This window comes from Alosa sapidissima, chromosome 16, assembly GCF_018492685.1.
Source record: "Alosa sapidissima isolate fAloSap1 chromosome 16, fAloSap1.pri, whole genome shotgun sequence".
Lineage (NCBI taxonomy): Eukaryota > Metazoa > Chordata > Actinopteri > Clupeiformes > Clupeidae > Alosa > Alosa sapidissima.
The window spans coordinates 13,689,499-13,704,618 of record NC_055972.1 but is presented as its reverse complement, the minus strand read 5'-3'; the positions used below and the strand labels follow the sequence as shown (position 1 = coordinate 13,704,618).

At 42.2% G+C, this 15,120-nt stretch overlaps 1 protein-coding gene and 1 long non-coding RNA gene across 2 annotated transcripts; one reads left to right on the top strand and one right to left on the bottom strand.

Annotated features, from left to right (window-relative positions):
- Positions 1–49: 49 nt before the first annotated feature.
- On the top strand, positions 50–1,223 carry LOC121685288. Its single transcript, XR_006023322.1, has 3 exons — positions 50–199; positions 353–591; positions 989–1,223. It is a non-coding gene; the product is annotated as an uncharacterized LOC121685288 (long non-coding RNA).
- Positions 1,224–2,134: 911 nt separating this feature from the next.
- Positions 2,135–9,730, bottom strand: lgalslb (lectin, galactoside-binding-like b). The gene is made up of 5 exons (XM_042065948.1): positions 9,302–9,730; positions 8,655–8,738; positions 8,466–8,554; positions 7,404–7,596; positions 2,135–6,425 (listed from the first exon to the last, which is right to left on the bottom strand). The coding sequence occupies exons 1-5, from the start codon at positions 9,332–9,334 to the stop codon at positions 6,282–6,284; spliced, it is 543 nt and encodes a 180-aa protein (XP_041921882.1). The 5' UTR covers positions 9,335–9,730; the 3' UTR covers positions 2,135–6,281.
- Positions 9,731–15,120: the final 5,390 nt, after the last annotated feature.

Sequence of the window (15,120 nt, the reverse complement as noted above, 5' to 3'; positions counted from 1 at the left end):
AAACGTCATATCCGGAAATGAGTCTTGTTTACAAAATGGGAGTGTTCTTAAAGCGTTACAAAGTCTTTCTCGGTATGGCACCTGTTACTTTTGTAGCAACATTTAGCAGTGGGACTCCACTACATTCCGAAATGAGTCCGGTCAATAAAAAATAGGAATGTTATATGCCTGTTCATTGCCATCTGATTCTGAAATATAGGTAACTTCTCTGGTTTCTTCATAGAAAAATAAAAATGTAGGATAGGGATCTACATGTAATCTTATTGACATTATAACGGCCTACTATTTTAGCTATATTGTGATCTGATATTAATTCAAATGGAATTATATAGACTATTTTATTGTTTTACAGGCCGATATTGTCAAATATATGTGTCTGAGTGAGAATGGTCTTGGAGGAGGGGGTAAAACTGTTCCAAAGCAGTAGTTGACCTACTGAGGAGATCAGCTGAGGGAACATGATAACAAAGAAGAAAATTCCAACCATTCATTTTCACACAGCTTTCCCCTCTCCCTTTGACATCATGACAAAACTCCCTTTCTTGTAGTGAGGCACTGCACTGCAAAGCAGATGCAAATAAGGCTGCAAAGGTTGGACTTCTACCAGCATTTTACCAAAGTGAAGCTTTTTAATTAGATTGTTAATGTTAAAGGACATCAGTTCATGTCTTTGAAGATGCATGCGATTTTAATGTGTGTATAAAAATCCACACATGGTTTCAGAGCATGTCAAAGACTTGCTTGATTGTTGGGAACTAGCTTGCACAAAAATAAAGGAAATGTTTTTAATCCCCATTACATGAACAAGCCAGTCATTTCAGATGAGGGAATTTATTATTTATTAGGCCTATCTCCTATCTCTTTCCTATCTCTTTATTCCTGCACAGTCCTACTGCTAATATTGGCATGGCATTGGTATAATAAGGGTCTTGTTCTGTAGTCTCACACTCTACTGCAGGTTCATATAGCTTTTACATTTCTTTCACAGTTCATTGAAGATCATTGCAGATGCCACAAGCTCCAGAAAGTAGACATTTGATGCTACTGCTGACAGGGGTGTATGGAGTGTACACAAGGGTGTATTTGTTATGAACATGCAAAAATGTTCATCATGGGTAATGTGAGAAAAGCATTTGCTACTTCAAAACATGTATCAGACTACAACTGAGGACCTCACTATTATGATACAGTAAAGAGAAACCTTGTGGAACACCATACTTTTAGAAATACACTAAATATTAGGAGAAATGCATTTTGAACCCAAGCATGTGGAGTAACTGTAATATAAATAAACTGTCAGAAAAATCCAGCAAGGAACAGAAACGAAATCGTATAAAATACAATTGAACTTTGAATTAAATTAAGTTGATGAAGATCTAATGCTTACTTGGGCAATAGATACATTTTCCATTTAATCTTGTAATATGAAAAACATTTGTCAGTAAAATCCAGGCCAACATTAGCTAGTTTAATCCATTGCTGTCTGAACTCATCTGAACCCTCAAAAAAAAAACATCTGATTTAGTGGCCTCAGCTATGTTTGCATTACTCATCAGTGAGACATAGAGGGAGCTACAGACAATGTTTAAACATCCAGAAGATCTCGTTTTGCAGGACCCCTCTAAAAACATAACATGCTTTCTTGCTTCCTGCTAATTTCCGGCCGGAGACAACTTAACATGTCGGCCTGGTATGGTATGATAAAGTGTCGTATTAATGGAACATTCATAAATGAAGATTATCAACAATGGACACTGAACATGTGTCCTACTAGATATAGACACACCATAGATGGTGCTTTGGTCCCAGGGTGGACTAATAATTCTGAAAGTGAAAGGCATTAAGTAGAACTTCTTGATTATTTGTTTATTAGTCTGCAAATCAAATCAGAGTACACAACATTTGCAGTGTTACAATTGGTGAAATAATCTGTAAAATACCAACTGAACTATACCACTCTCGCCTGTGCTGTACATAAAATGAATAGTTTGAATTCTGGAAAATGGTATAAGCTGTGTGTTGCAATATCTACCTTTTCAGGAAAGTATATTAAACCATTTAATCCTCCAGATATCAAGTATTTTTGCACTATTCCACTGAATGGAAAGAAGGGAGTCAAGTTACAAATAGCCCATAGTGTTGAAACATTTTATTGTGTCATTTACATTGGCTGCGTTGTGTCTCTGCACTAGATTTATAAAATATGTTTTCAAATCACACATGATTCATCAGCTCTGTCTTCTGTGTACTAAGCCTCTGTGTGGTTTAAAAGTGCTTTGAATTCGTAAGTCAATTGGTGAAACAAAAATTTGGTTAGAATCAAGTATTCAAATCAACTCGCACACTCTCTTGGATTCTAAACTCATCCTGTATGCCATATTTCAACAGGCACATTTCGGAATGGTAATGGAGGTATGAAAATGCTGGGGAATCCATTTTTACTTTGCAGCCCTTTCTACTTTAATGCTTTCAAATGAAACATAATCGGACAACCACACATTACATTTACACAACAGCACAAACTAGCTCTAGGCATTAGGCTACCGCATTAATACATTGCTTTTAATATGCTGATGTACAAAATAAGGGCCAGACTTCAGCTGTTTACTTCTGTACTACAGAGCAATGGAAAGTAAAAAAGACATGCTAAGAGATACTACTGAAAATAAGCTAACTACTTCAGCATGGCAGGTACATGAGGACAGACCGGTACTTGGATACACCGCTTACACAATCAATCAACCCCTTATAGCACTTCACTTATGCTGTTGTTTCAAAATATTAAAAACAGACCTTAGTTCACCCTATTCAAAATATTTACATCCAAAGTCCAAAAGGCATAGTAACAATTAGTTACAATCATGAGCAAAGACATTCAGCTCAAACTGGTCTATGACAACATTTTGAAAATGGAGAAGCTACGGGAAATTTGTTTTGAGGGTAAATACAAGCTTTATTTTTAGCTTTCTCCCAGTGAGCAAAGCTGGTTAGAATCCAAGGACAACATCCAAGACATCCATGTGAAGCAATACTTCCTTCATTTCATAATTAAGTAAATAACATTGCACTGATCAAATTGTATTGAGCATACACTGGTAACAACTATGAGCATCAGATAGAAAAAAAAAAATAAAGATTGGAATCATAACAGATAACTCTGATAATGGCAGCATTACATCCTTCATTCACCCAACATGAGCTTCTGGATTTCTTTACGCTCAAATGACATTAAAACAAAAAGATTCAAAACTCCAATTATATCCATTTAACTTGACAGTAACATGTCTGACCCAGTTGTGAAAAAGACTTTAATCCTGGCCTTCCCTTCCTTTCCTTTGATCTGCCAAACATCTCCCAAGTGTGCATTGTACTCTTCTGTGAGCAGCACTGTACTGGGTGGGTGGGTGAAGTGGGGAAGGGTGGGGTGAAGTAGAGAGCGCACCGATTCATGTTCAAAATGGGTCCGAAGTGGCGTCTCTGCTCAGCTTATTCACAGAACAATGAAAGCACCAATGTAACATAGCCAAGATTATATCTAGAACAAGCAGGGAAAATAGTATTTCAGAACCACACTGCCAAGTCTGGGCATGTGATTTCCTCTTGCACTGTATTTTCACTACTCGCTTCTGGGTCGCTGTCCAAAAGGAACAATGACTCCCTATGCAAATGGACCGTGCCAGTTGCTCCAACTTGGGAAGACTGTCAGATAATCTATTCCAGTAAATAAGAGTATTACCGAGAGATGTGCATTTTTATTGCTTTTATTACTCTAGTGAATGTAAAAAGAAATTCAGAGCATAGGTTTAGGAATCAAACTGACTTCATAACACTTTAAGCACACTGTAAAGAGAGTCTGCACATGCAGACTGCTGGGTGGTGCTCTTTGTGATCAAACATCTGCTACGAAACCATGGAAACCAGCAAAAGCCCCCATCTGGAAAAAATTCTGATGGCTCATCTATGACTCAAAACACTTCAATAGTAAACAAATTCAACTGCAGAGTCGGCCTGTGGGAGGAGCGAAGCAGGACCAAAGCAGCGTCTGACAATGGGAGCAGTGAGCTGGACAATGGACAACTTCAGCAGAGCACAATAGCATCTCTGTACCATATTCTCTCTCCAGGACATCCCTCTCTCATCCAGCGACCACTGCAGAGGGAAGCCAAGCCTCAGAGCAGGCATACGGACTCTGGGTCCGGCTATGGCCCATGACAGACGGAGAGACTGACTCACAATGAACTCAGTGCTTCCACCCAAGCTGCACGCCGCCAGGTCAGAGACAAGCTCAGGAGAAGTTCCATGAAGTTCCATGAAGAACAGCGGACCTCTCAGCCAAGCCACACAGGGGTACACACCACACGAACAACAATACAAACTCAGTAACATGGCTTTATCACGAGCCTTATACTGCTCTCAGGAGGTATTTTAAACTTGATACAGACGTGCTGTGGCAGTGCAGGGAGCAGAAAATACTGTTGAGTGCAGAGCTAGCATGAGGGCTGCGTGTCATGTTTCAGCCCCACACAAATGGAGACGATTACTCAGGTACCATGGGTCTTATGAACACTGTCTCTCTCTCGGACGTCTGTAGAGATGCATAACACAAGCAGTAACAATCTTTATGAGATAACTAGCGGTGCTACCCCGAGCTACAATGCAATGGTAATCAGCAAATTAAACAATCAAGATCAGACTATGTAAGGAAAGTTGTTAAGATAAGGTAGCCGACATGCACGCCGACAGCCTCAAAGCGGGAGAGCTCCCGGAGGGGACTTCCTTGATGACTGAAGAAGGAGAGAAACCAAAAAAGAGTAATGTCATGTCTAGCATGTGGGGAAAAAATGCAGTGCAAAGGAAGCACAACCATGGCAAACTTGATAAGAATTGCCCAAAAATGGCAGCAAAGCCTTGCAACATGAAATAAAATAAGCTGTTAAATCTTTACATTTAGCGAAGAAACAAAGAGACGACAGGCCTATTTCATAAACGGTTTTATGCTCACCTTATATTCATACTATGAAGAGAACCATAAGTACTGTGCTGTACATTCAAGAAAAAACTAAATCAGCCCTGTTTTTCATCATCACAACAATCACAGAAATCTAACACTACTGTAAACTTTGAGAGGAGGTCCCTACAGTTTCTGTAAAATAGGTCAATGGCTGTGTGTATATTTATTTTCTCTTTTTTTTTTAATCACTGTACAACTACTACATAAATCTAGTTAAAGCCTGAATCAAATCCCAATCCATTTGAAGAGGGTAGTACAGCCATGTAATTGAGAATTTTGTATAATTTTGAGTGTTGAAATCAAACCTTGCGATATGCTTGGAAATTTGGCAAAACAGAAGTGGATTCAGCTCTGAGCCTCTCTAATCATCACTTCTTTTAAGGGCTTCAACACGCCTGTGTCTATTACATTCTACAGTATGTCAGTGCATGATTTGAATCTCATTAATGAATGGTTGCAATGAACAGAAACCTGGGAGTAGAGCTGTGTGAAAGAAACATCAGTAACATCAAGATCATCTGTCAAAATGCTGCTACATTGAGAGAGACCGCAATATATCCTTGTATTTTGTTCACTGGGTTTGAAATACAAATACTGTTGAAAAGCACTGTACCCAATTTGACTGGAAGATATATGTTAATATTGTGTGCTAAGCTGATAAACAAGAATGCTGACGATACTGAATTTATAGCTATGTACGATAAATCTTCAACTGATTACAAAATATGCCTTTTATAATGAATAAATACACCTAAAGTTATTTCCTGAGTGCTTTAACTAGAACTTCTTTCCCATTGTGAGACTGACACTAATACTCAAAATTTTGCACTTAAGTCTTGAAGCAGCAAGTACGCAGCAGACCATCCTATAGCTTTTCTCTGCTGAACTAGAGTGCATACTGTATTATTGTGACATCCCTGACAAAAACAAACAAACAAACAAACAAAAAATCAGAACAGAAGAAATGGAGAGCAGAACTGTAAAGCGTTGCTCCAGGAACAACACACTAAGCTGAGCATTGCAACCATTCACCGACATATGGGGCCCCTCCAAGGGCCCCTAGAGAGAAAGAGAGAGAACTGGAGAGCAAGAGATGAGACAAGCCATGGGTGGAGGAGGGTGATGCCTTGGTGAGCTCAAGATCGAGCAGGGAAGAACCCCGAACTCCTGTAGCAGTGCAGGGTGTAGATCAGGTGGGGGAACAGGTGAGGCACAGTCACCTGACAGAGGTTATCCGACACAGCCTGCGTGCATACCCGCAGGGCTGGCCTCAGCCCAGCTTGGTGATCTGTAGACTGCCGTCTATCCTGATCATGTCGATGGATAGCAAGGACTTCACTTTGTGATAAAAGTCAAAGAGCTGGTGGCCGTCCACAAATATCCGGAACCGCTGGTGCTCGCAGTGGATCTCAATCTGGAGACGACAGAGAGAGAGAGAGTAATTACAGAGGGAAGAAGAAAAGGAGGAATATAAAGACCATGGAGAAACAAACACACAGAGAAAAATAAATACAGTAAACTAGCCTAATAATAACGTCTGAGAGTATCACTGAGCAACTTATGAGCTTCCTTTCAAAAACTGATGGAGGTCTCTCTTTAATTTAGTAAATTAGTACGGCTGCTTATCTTCAGTGCTCATTCGGGAACAGCCACTGACTCATCTAGAACTGGAGTGACCTGTTTTCCTCAATCCTGTGTGCCTCCCTCGCTAACAATGGTCCCCTCGTTATCTTTGAGCTTCTTTTATCAGTGAGCAGCTAGCAGCAGCCAGTGGCTTCTAAAATAAGTCACAACCCATAAAGCCAAACAGCATGCAATGGGGACAAACCTTCAACTGATGCAGTCGACTGAAAAGACTTGCAGACTGAAAAGACCTGCCTGGATCCATTTTTAAGATTGACTTGTGATGTAAATGAGTAAGCTGGACCCGGGGGACTGCTGCTAGGACCGGGTTCATTTGGTACCTTTCTAGTGGTAAGGTGTAACAGCAGGGGTTTCCATTCAGTGCAATGCAGTATTGTGAGGATGCACGTCCCTTCCCCCCACATAAAAAAAGAAAGGACACCCATGTCCTGCAGCATGCAATCAATGCATTCTCTCATTAACAAGTGCTAGTAACTATTTTAACAGTGAGTTTTGGATCATTCCAATTGAATGTATAGGGAACTGTAAATGACATCCTGAGGCAACCTCTACATATGCTTTTAAAGGGTGTTGTGGTTGATCAGAATAAAGAGAGGGTGGTTGTGTGTGTATGAGTGTGTGAGTGTGTGAGTGTGTGAGTATGTGTGTGTGTGTGTGTGTGTGCAAGCAAAACAGTGCAAATATCCATGAATGTGTGTGCATGTTTGTGAAGCCCATTGTATGGGAGACATGAAGGCTGGGGGCCTACCCTGAAGGGCTGGTCTTGGATGAAGGGAAAGTAGGGGATGGACACCTCTTCCTCACTCCACTTCCCAGAAACGCGAGCGTTACGGAGGAACTGGCGGTCAGTAAATCGGGCACTCAGCTTGAGGGCCACGTCCGTCTTTGGGTCCTGGTCACCCTTATCACCCACAGGGCCACAGGTCAGGCTCACGTCAAAGCTAGGACAGGAGACAGACAGACAAACACAACACTGTCCAATCAATATGCTCACCACTCAAACAAAGTAACAGCATAACTGTGACTGGGAGAAATCACAGGTTACAAGCCCAGGGAGGGTGAAGCACAAAAGGGAGTTGCAGTTAGGGAGTGGTTTGTATGGACTAGGATTTTGCCAGACAAATTAATATTTGATGACAGATTGTATTTACACAAACACGTCCGTACAAATGTGGACACTGGACAAATAAGTGTGAGGATGTGCTGTAAGCGCTATGGAATTTTATGTATGCAAAGATGAAAGTCCCCTAGTCCGGTCTGTTGAGAATTCAGTTTGAAACGGCCAATGTTTAGGCTACAGTCAACCGGATGATGAGGATAAATTATACTCAGAGCCAAATATTTATAATAGGATGCAAACATTAAGATTACATAAAGATTACTTAGGATAAAATAATCCCATGGTTCATGTGGGCGCATAACCATATGGCAATGATACACTAGTGGAGTAGGCTGCAGTGATTACCATCAGATTAGGTAGGCTCTAAAATGGTCCGCATACGCCCAGTGCACGGAAAAGCCATTTTTTAAACACCCACGCTCCCTGCTCATCTTAGCTCATGGTCTAACGACCAGCCCATGCTGCGATGCTAATAATACTTCTTGGCAAGAAGGTGTGAGCAATCTACCAATGTACCTAAGAAGCTCTTGTCATTATCAGCTGTGCTGTAAACCGTATATCCACGAGTAGATTTACAATACTGAAACAAACAAGAGAACCGTTAAGTACGATTGGGCGTGGACTACTAGACTACTTACTGTCATCACAAATGGTGACACAAACCGGTTCGTGGAATAAATCAGAACTCACCTGTCAGGTTCGGGATCTACGATGCCCATCACTATGATCTTCTTGCCCGGTCTCATCCCACCTTTGATACGGCCATTGAAAGGAACCGTCTAGGACACAGACAGCATGTTAGAGAACATGATAGGGCCTTATCTTAAACCAAGCTGCTGTGGGAAATAAAGATGATTTAAAAAAATAAATCTGCTCTACCAGAAGGCGTGAGATATCCTCCTTGTCTGGAGAAATCAACCCGGGGTTTCCGAACGAATCATCAAGATGATCATCTTCGGCATTCTTCATTTTCAAAATATAAAAAAGAGGGTGCGGATTTAAACGCTGTTAATGAATGATTGAGGGGGAATAGTTGCTATAGGTCAGTAGGCTACTCTAGCTAATATTGTGATATGTGGATTCTATTTTCGAAAAAGGACCACCATGGCTTTGTGTGACATTAAAATGTGCACACCTCAAGTCTGTCATAACATCTGCCGTGTTCAGAAGGGACTTAAGAGTGCACGAGTCTACTACCCACAGCCGGGCATCGCGTGAAACACAACCTGAAATAGTGATCGGATGCAAATAGCACATTATTGATCTGCGCTCGCTGGGCTACATGCTTGACGCAAATCAAAAATCAAACCCAAATCCCCCTTCATAATTCTAAAGGCAGTAAGAGTCACAGCCATTCCCACGTAATACATGGATGATGGTTTCCTGTAATTGGGATATATTGCAAGACAAACATCTTCAACCTTAAAACAGACCGCAGAGGCAATCTAGACAACACAATAAGTTGAACATCAAAAGTACACATCATATCGTGAATTACTGCAGTAACGGTACTATTTGATACTCACTATTCCGTCCTTTTCCATGCCAGACACCGCCATCTTGTACTGAATACCATCGGATGCTTATCAACAGAAAGGCAGTCCAGCCTAGGAATCTGTCGGCGTCGCGCGGTCAGGCTATCGCAAGGTGTCCACGTTCAACAGAGAACTACAGTATGGCAGCAAGTGGCATTCTACACAAGAGCCGCTCCTTTTGGGGTGGGTATAAATCTGCTGACGTGGTTTACAGCTACATACAGACGGGGTTAATCCATCCAGTCTCTACTGAAAAACCTAATCTGCAGGGTTTTCTTCGCCCCTTCACCTAATTAGGCTACTGCTGTTAGAGGAGGAGTTATTTTGTTCAAAGCCGATAGTTTCTCAGTGGAATAGTACGAATCTATAACGAATCTAGAAGTAAATGTGAGAATGTGTATTTTTATAAACTCACATAGTATGAAATACTTGTCATCTAAGGGTATGGTGCTATGGCATGGTCTTTGTGGAGGTCCACAAATAATGGCATAGGAAAGGCCTACTTTGGCTCAGCTAAAGAGCAAACATTTTCCCTTAGGATATACAAGAAGATAATAATGATGACTGTTTAAGAGCGAAATATAGTGTAGCCTACCCAAGACTCATAAGTCTTAACTAGCCTAACTGTTTTGCACCCCCCCCCCCCCCCCCCCTCTTTTTTTTTTACAAAGTAGGCTACGTCATGAATTTTTCCTCTTTACTAACAATATTGTAAAACAGCCCGGAAACTGCCCGCACATTCAGTACCCAACAATTTTGTAGCGTTCTAGGCACAGTCCAAACTCCATGCTTGCCCCAGACCGCCCCCATGTGTCAATTTGGAGTTCAACCACTACTGTAAATGGATCCGCCTGAAGAATTCTATCACAGTTGAACCACCAACATTGTGTTGTAGCTAGTAGCCTATGCTATGCCCTTATACTTTTTGTTGGATTAAAAAAAAACTTAGGATCGTTTATCATAACTATAGCATAGGCTACTAAGAAATTGTTTATAACAATTGTAGTACAACCATTGTTGTAAACATGTGTTAATATCTCACTGAACGAAAAGGATCTGTAACAAATAAGCAAGACTTTTAAACGAGTTAGTAAGTGGACCTTTAAATACAATTAGGTCTTAATTATAAGCGGTCTGTGAGGCAGAGGGAGGTCTCTGCTCAGTCTAAGATGTGACTGACTCTGCAGAACTAGAGGTAAAAACACCTGCCTGTCCTCCTCAAATATTCATGAACACAGAGCAGGCCGTTTTTAAAAGCTAACCTGTGGCTCCACCATAGCCAAGCAGCTTTAACAACTAAACATCTCTCTCTCTCTTACATGGTCTCACTGTTTCTTTCCACCTCTTTCTTTTAGTGTGTTTTATTTATTAATGCATGAGCCTAACTGTTTTAAAATTAAAATGAAATAAACAAAACAACAACTAGACTTCTGAATAAGAGGTATATTGCTGCTTCATGGGCCTCACGTTGAGTGGTAGTATGGCAGTAAAAGCGGCACTACTCTAGGGGGCAGTCTTGTTCAGGAAAACTCTGGGGAAAATGTATGTCAGGGTTGAAACACAGACTCTGGCAACGTGTTATGAAATCATCTCGTTTTCAGAACGTCTCCACAACACTGCTTTGTCACAATATAATTTAGGTTTGCTTTTAGAATTTGCTTAGACTGTCCCAAAAATAGAACGCTTAGATCCATATATTTGTATTTGATAAGACCATGTACTCTCTCTCATCATCTGCTGACATAAGGTCCGAGCAACAGAGTACATCTCACATGTAACATCACACCAAATAGGTATTTTCTTTAAAATTAAGATCATATTCTTTAAGAATTCCAACATATTTTTTTGTTTGGACAATAAATCATTCACACCAGGAACATTTTTAGGACCAGTTATGATGTTTGTAACGCCCCATCATTTCCCCTCCATTTGAGTTTCCGTCTCTGGTGCAGATCTGTGTGTGTATGTGAATGTGTATGTGTGTGTGTGTATGTGTATATATGTATGTATGTGTGTATGTGTGTGTTTATGTGTGTGTGTGTATGTATGTGTGTGTGTGTGTGTGTGTGAGTGACCTGCTCTGGTCATAAGTGTATTTGAGCATGCAAATTTAATAAGTGTTTATTTAGCAGGTCTTGTGTAATTAGGTTAATGCTGCAGCTGAAGTGCGCGGCTCTCCTACTGCTCTATTCTCCTCACCTGTTCAGGCGGAAAGCTGCACAGACGGAACTGCCGCCACCGGCCACTCTCTGGGCTCCGCTCGCCGGGTCTTCTGGACTCCCCTCGCCACAGACCCAGCCGTCCCTGTCGCCCAGCCCCGCTTCGGGCCAGCCTGTGTGGTGCCAACGTCCGAATCCCTCCAACCGACACCAACGGTCAGCTGGCAATATGGTCCCTTGTGTTTCTCCGAGAGAAAGTGCCAATGAGGTTGACCATGTGTGGAAGGGGAGTGGGGTGAGTAAGAATCATGTTGTTGTTTCTGTGGATTTGGGGTCTCTTTTTTTATAAAGTAAAAAATTGGTTGATGGGGAGAATAGATACGTGATAGTGTCTTGTCACCAACTAACACCATCTCTCCTTTAAGCTTGATCTCCCGTCTGTGTACACTTCTTTTGGAGAAATGAGATGGTTCTTAGTCAGCTACATCAACTTCATATCTGCTGGTTCCCATCCATTTGTCATTTCCTCTGTAAGCAGGACTTGAATGGACTCAAACTCCAAAAATTAGGCCACGCTTCCCTCAGTGACACATTTAGTCTGAGAGGCCAGCCACTCTTAGCTCAGTGGTGCTTTGCACAGCTCATTCTCTTAACAGTTTACCTCTCCTCCTGCACTCTCTGTAGTCAGTAATTTGAGTGTGTGTGTGTGTGTGTATGTGTGTATGTTTGTGCGCATGTGTTTTTCAACTGAGAATGTTGTGCTCCCACACACTTCCTCACACCCACTCCTTCCATGCCACAGCTGTGTGTGTGTGTGTGTGTGTGTCTGTGTGTGTGTGTGTGGTCTGTCTCCGACTTCCTGCTCTGGCCTCACACTCAGGGCCTTTCCCCTCAACATTAACTAGCACACACACACACACACACACACAGAGAGAAAGAGCAGACTATACAAACAGCAGACAACACACAGGCATTCATACAGACTCAAACACTGGAATGTTCTTTATGTGTCCATACATTTATGTATCCATGCACACATCACATAAACAACACACACGTTTTTCTGCACACACAGACAGCGCATGGACATATACCTGTATAGTGCACTATGTATACAATAGATGAGTAAATGCATACATGCATTCAGTTATTTAACTAGTAGACAGACTTGCACGCATGCAAATATTGAGAAACTGATTCTGAATGTATTACAAGTACATGCATACTGTGAAATTAAAGATACACGTGTCAGCAGTTTAACATAAACACACACTGGTCCTATCATACTTGTCTTCATTACAATCATGTAATTACCCGTGTCTCAATCTCCCTACATAAACACACCGTACTAATGGATAGAGAATCTTAGGGTTGCTGAAAAGCAGTATTTCCAGTAGACATCAGTGTAGTCACAACAGTACAACTCAATACAAGTCTTTACTTTTATTGATTTGTGCATGATACACATTTCTGCAAGACATTTCTACTGACTTTGGCCAGCATGAATGTGAATGTGCAAGGGCACGTGCTTTAAAATGTACTGAGGAGTAAAAGTGGCATAGAGAAGGAAAGTGGATAGGTTTGTCCAGTTCCACTTAATGCAGTTCACATTCCCGCCACTGGGGGCAGAAGTGTTTCAAAACGAGTGTTACATAAACATGTTCTCCTGCATGTGTGTGTGTGTGTGTGTGTGTGTGTGTGAGTGCGGGTGTCTGTGTGTCTGCTGTGTTGGGCTTCTGATTGGCAGAGGGTAGGTGTGGCTTTCCACCCTTAGCGGATGGGATGGGGGGGGGGGGATCATTCAGATATCCGCACAAAGCCATCATGACAGGAGAGGGAGGGAGGGAGGGAGGGAGGGAGAATTGGCTGAGTGCAAGCCTGCTGCAATCTCGCTCTCCCTCTCTCTCTCTGTCTCTCTCCCTCTCTCTCTCTCTCTCCCTCTCTCGGTCTCTGCCTCTCTCCTCTTGCCCTGTACGAGCACACGATGAAGACTGCCTTTTTTATGCCTTCTGTGGACTGAATAGAATCCAATTAAGAATGCAGCTGCTCAGCAGTTCTGTGCTACTCTCCCTCAGAAGTGCTGTAGAGTCTGGTGGGTTCACAGTTTAAGGTAGGAGGGTATCCTGTACATGAGAAACACTTCCCCTCTTTCTTGCTCAGCCTTGTTTCGCTTTCTGAGCAAGGTTTTGGATCGCTGCCTTGCCTAGATTTGTGTTAGGTGAAACATCTTTTTTCACACTAAGAGATAAAGACAACTAAGCAGCACTATTTCTTTACACACACACGCACGCACGCAAGCACACACACACACACAGTGGAGAGTACATGACCCTCTTTACCCTAAAGGGCAGGTGTGTCTGTAGTCCACCAATGAAAGCACAGAAATGAATGTGTTTTTCCCCGCAACAGTTCTTGTGTAGTAAGTTCAAAGAGAAGGTCAGAATTGGGGTTTCCCATTGACTTCCAGCTGATGCAAACAGTCATCTGAACACAGAAGAAAACAATGGGGAACGAGAGAGTTAAAGGGGAAAAAACTATGATCCATTGCAAAGGATGTTATTCTGTTTTCTACAGTTTAGAGCACAACTGAAGAATACAAGGACAGGGACTAGCATTACACCCTTACGACAAATACACCAAATGACATCATCAGCTCATGTCAATGGCTATTTCCAGGCACTGCTTATTTGATAAGACATTAAGGCCACACCAGGACAGCTTTGGAAAACGACCTCATAGAGCAATGGGGAGTATTCTGGTGTTAACTTCATGAGCCCTTAAAACTTAAGACTTCTTAATGGGTTCAGAGTTGTAAAATATCTATGACAGATTACTAGAAACACTTTTTAAATAATGAGACAACACAACTGCCAACACACTTTAGACATAGTGAGGCAGTGGGCTAGCAAAGGACAGGGCAAGGGAGTACTAGAGAGAGAAAGGGAGAAAGAGAAACTGACAGAACGAGTGCGAGCGATTGCACTCTACACGTTCATGTTGCAGTCATCGCCGGAGGTGTGACTCATCCCCTTGCAAACAAACTCGGCACCTCACGTAAGCGGAAAGCCATTCCCCCTCTGAGTTGGATCCAAGAGCAGTCTCTCTCTGGGCACTATGCCCCCTTCTCTGCCCCCTACCTCATTTTACCCAACCCCCCCACCCCCCCCCCACCCCAGCCCCAGCCCACTGTCCCCAGCCTGCTCCACCACCCATCCATCCGTCCATCCGCAGAGCACTACCGACTGACAGCATGCAGGCACAGGGGGGCTAAATGCAGCCCTGGCCTGCACAGCTGCGGCTGCCCCCATGCTGGAAATAGACGCCAGCCGGCAAGCCATGAGTCATGTGTGGCAAATGTCTGTGTGGATGCAGGAGAGAAAGAGAGAGAGAGAGAGAGAGAGAGAGAGAGAATAAGACCTGAAAAAAAGGGAAAGATCAGTGGATGGAGGGAGGACTGAAAAGATTGAAATAAATAGAATGGCAGATATGAAGAGTTTGTGTGAGTGTCTGAACAGAGAGGGTCACTGACTTGGTAGTGACTTGACCTTAATCAAAAGGTCAATGGAACAATTTGTGACAGCAGGAAAGGCATTTTGACTGGTGTGACTAACAAAGATCTTTAGCTCAATGAAACGAACAAGCAGGCAAGAG

Bases quoted from the DNA above. Each gene is read 5' to 3' on its own strand.
- lgalslb (XM_042065948.1), bottom strand. From the start codon at position 9,334: ATGGCGGTGTCTGGCATGGAAAAGGACGGAATA. The intron at 8,739-9,301 runs GTGAGTATCAAA...TTGAAAATGAAG, and splicing joins GCATGGAAAAGGACGGAATA to AATGCCGAAGATGATCATCT. The intron at 7,597-8,465 runs GTGAGTTCTGAT...CTCCTGTCCTAG, and splicing joins GTAGATCCCGAACCTGACAG to CTTTGACGTGAGCCTGACCT.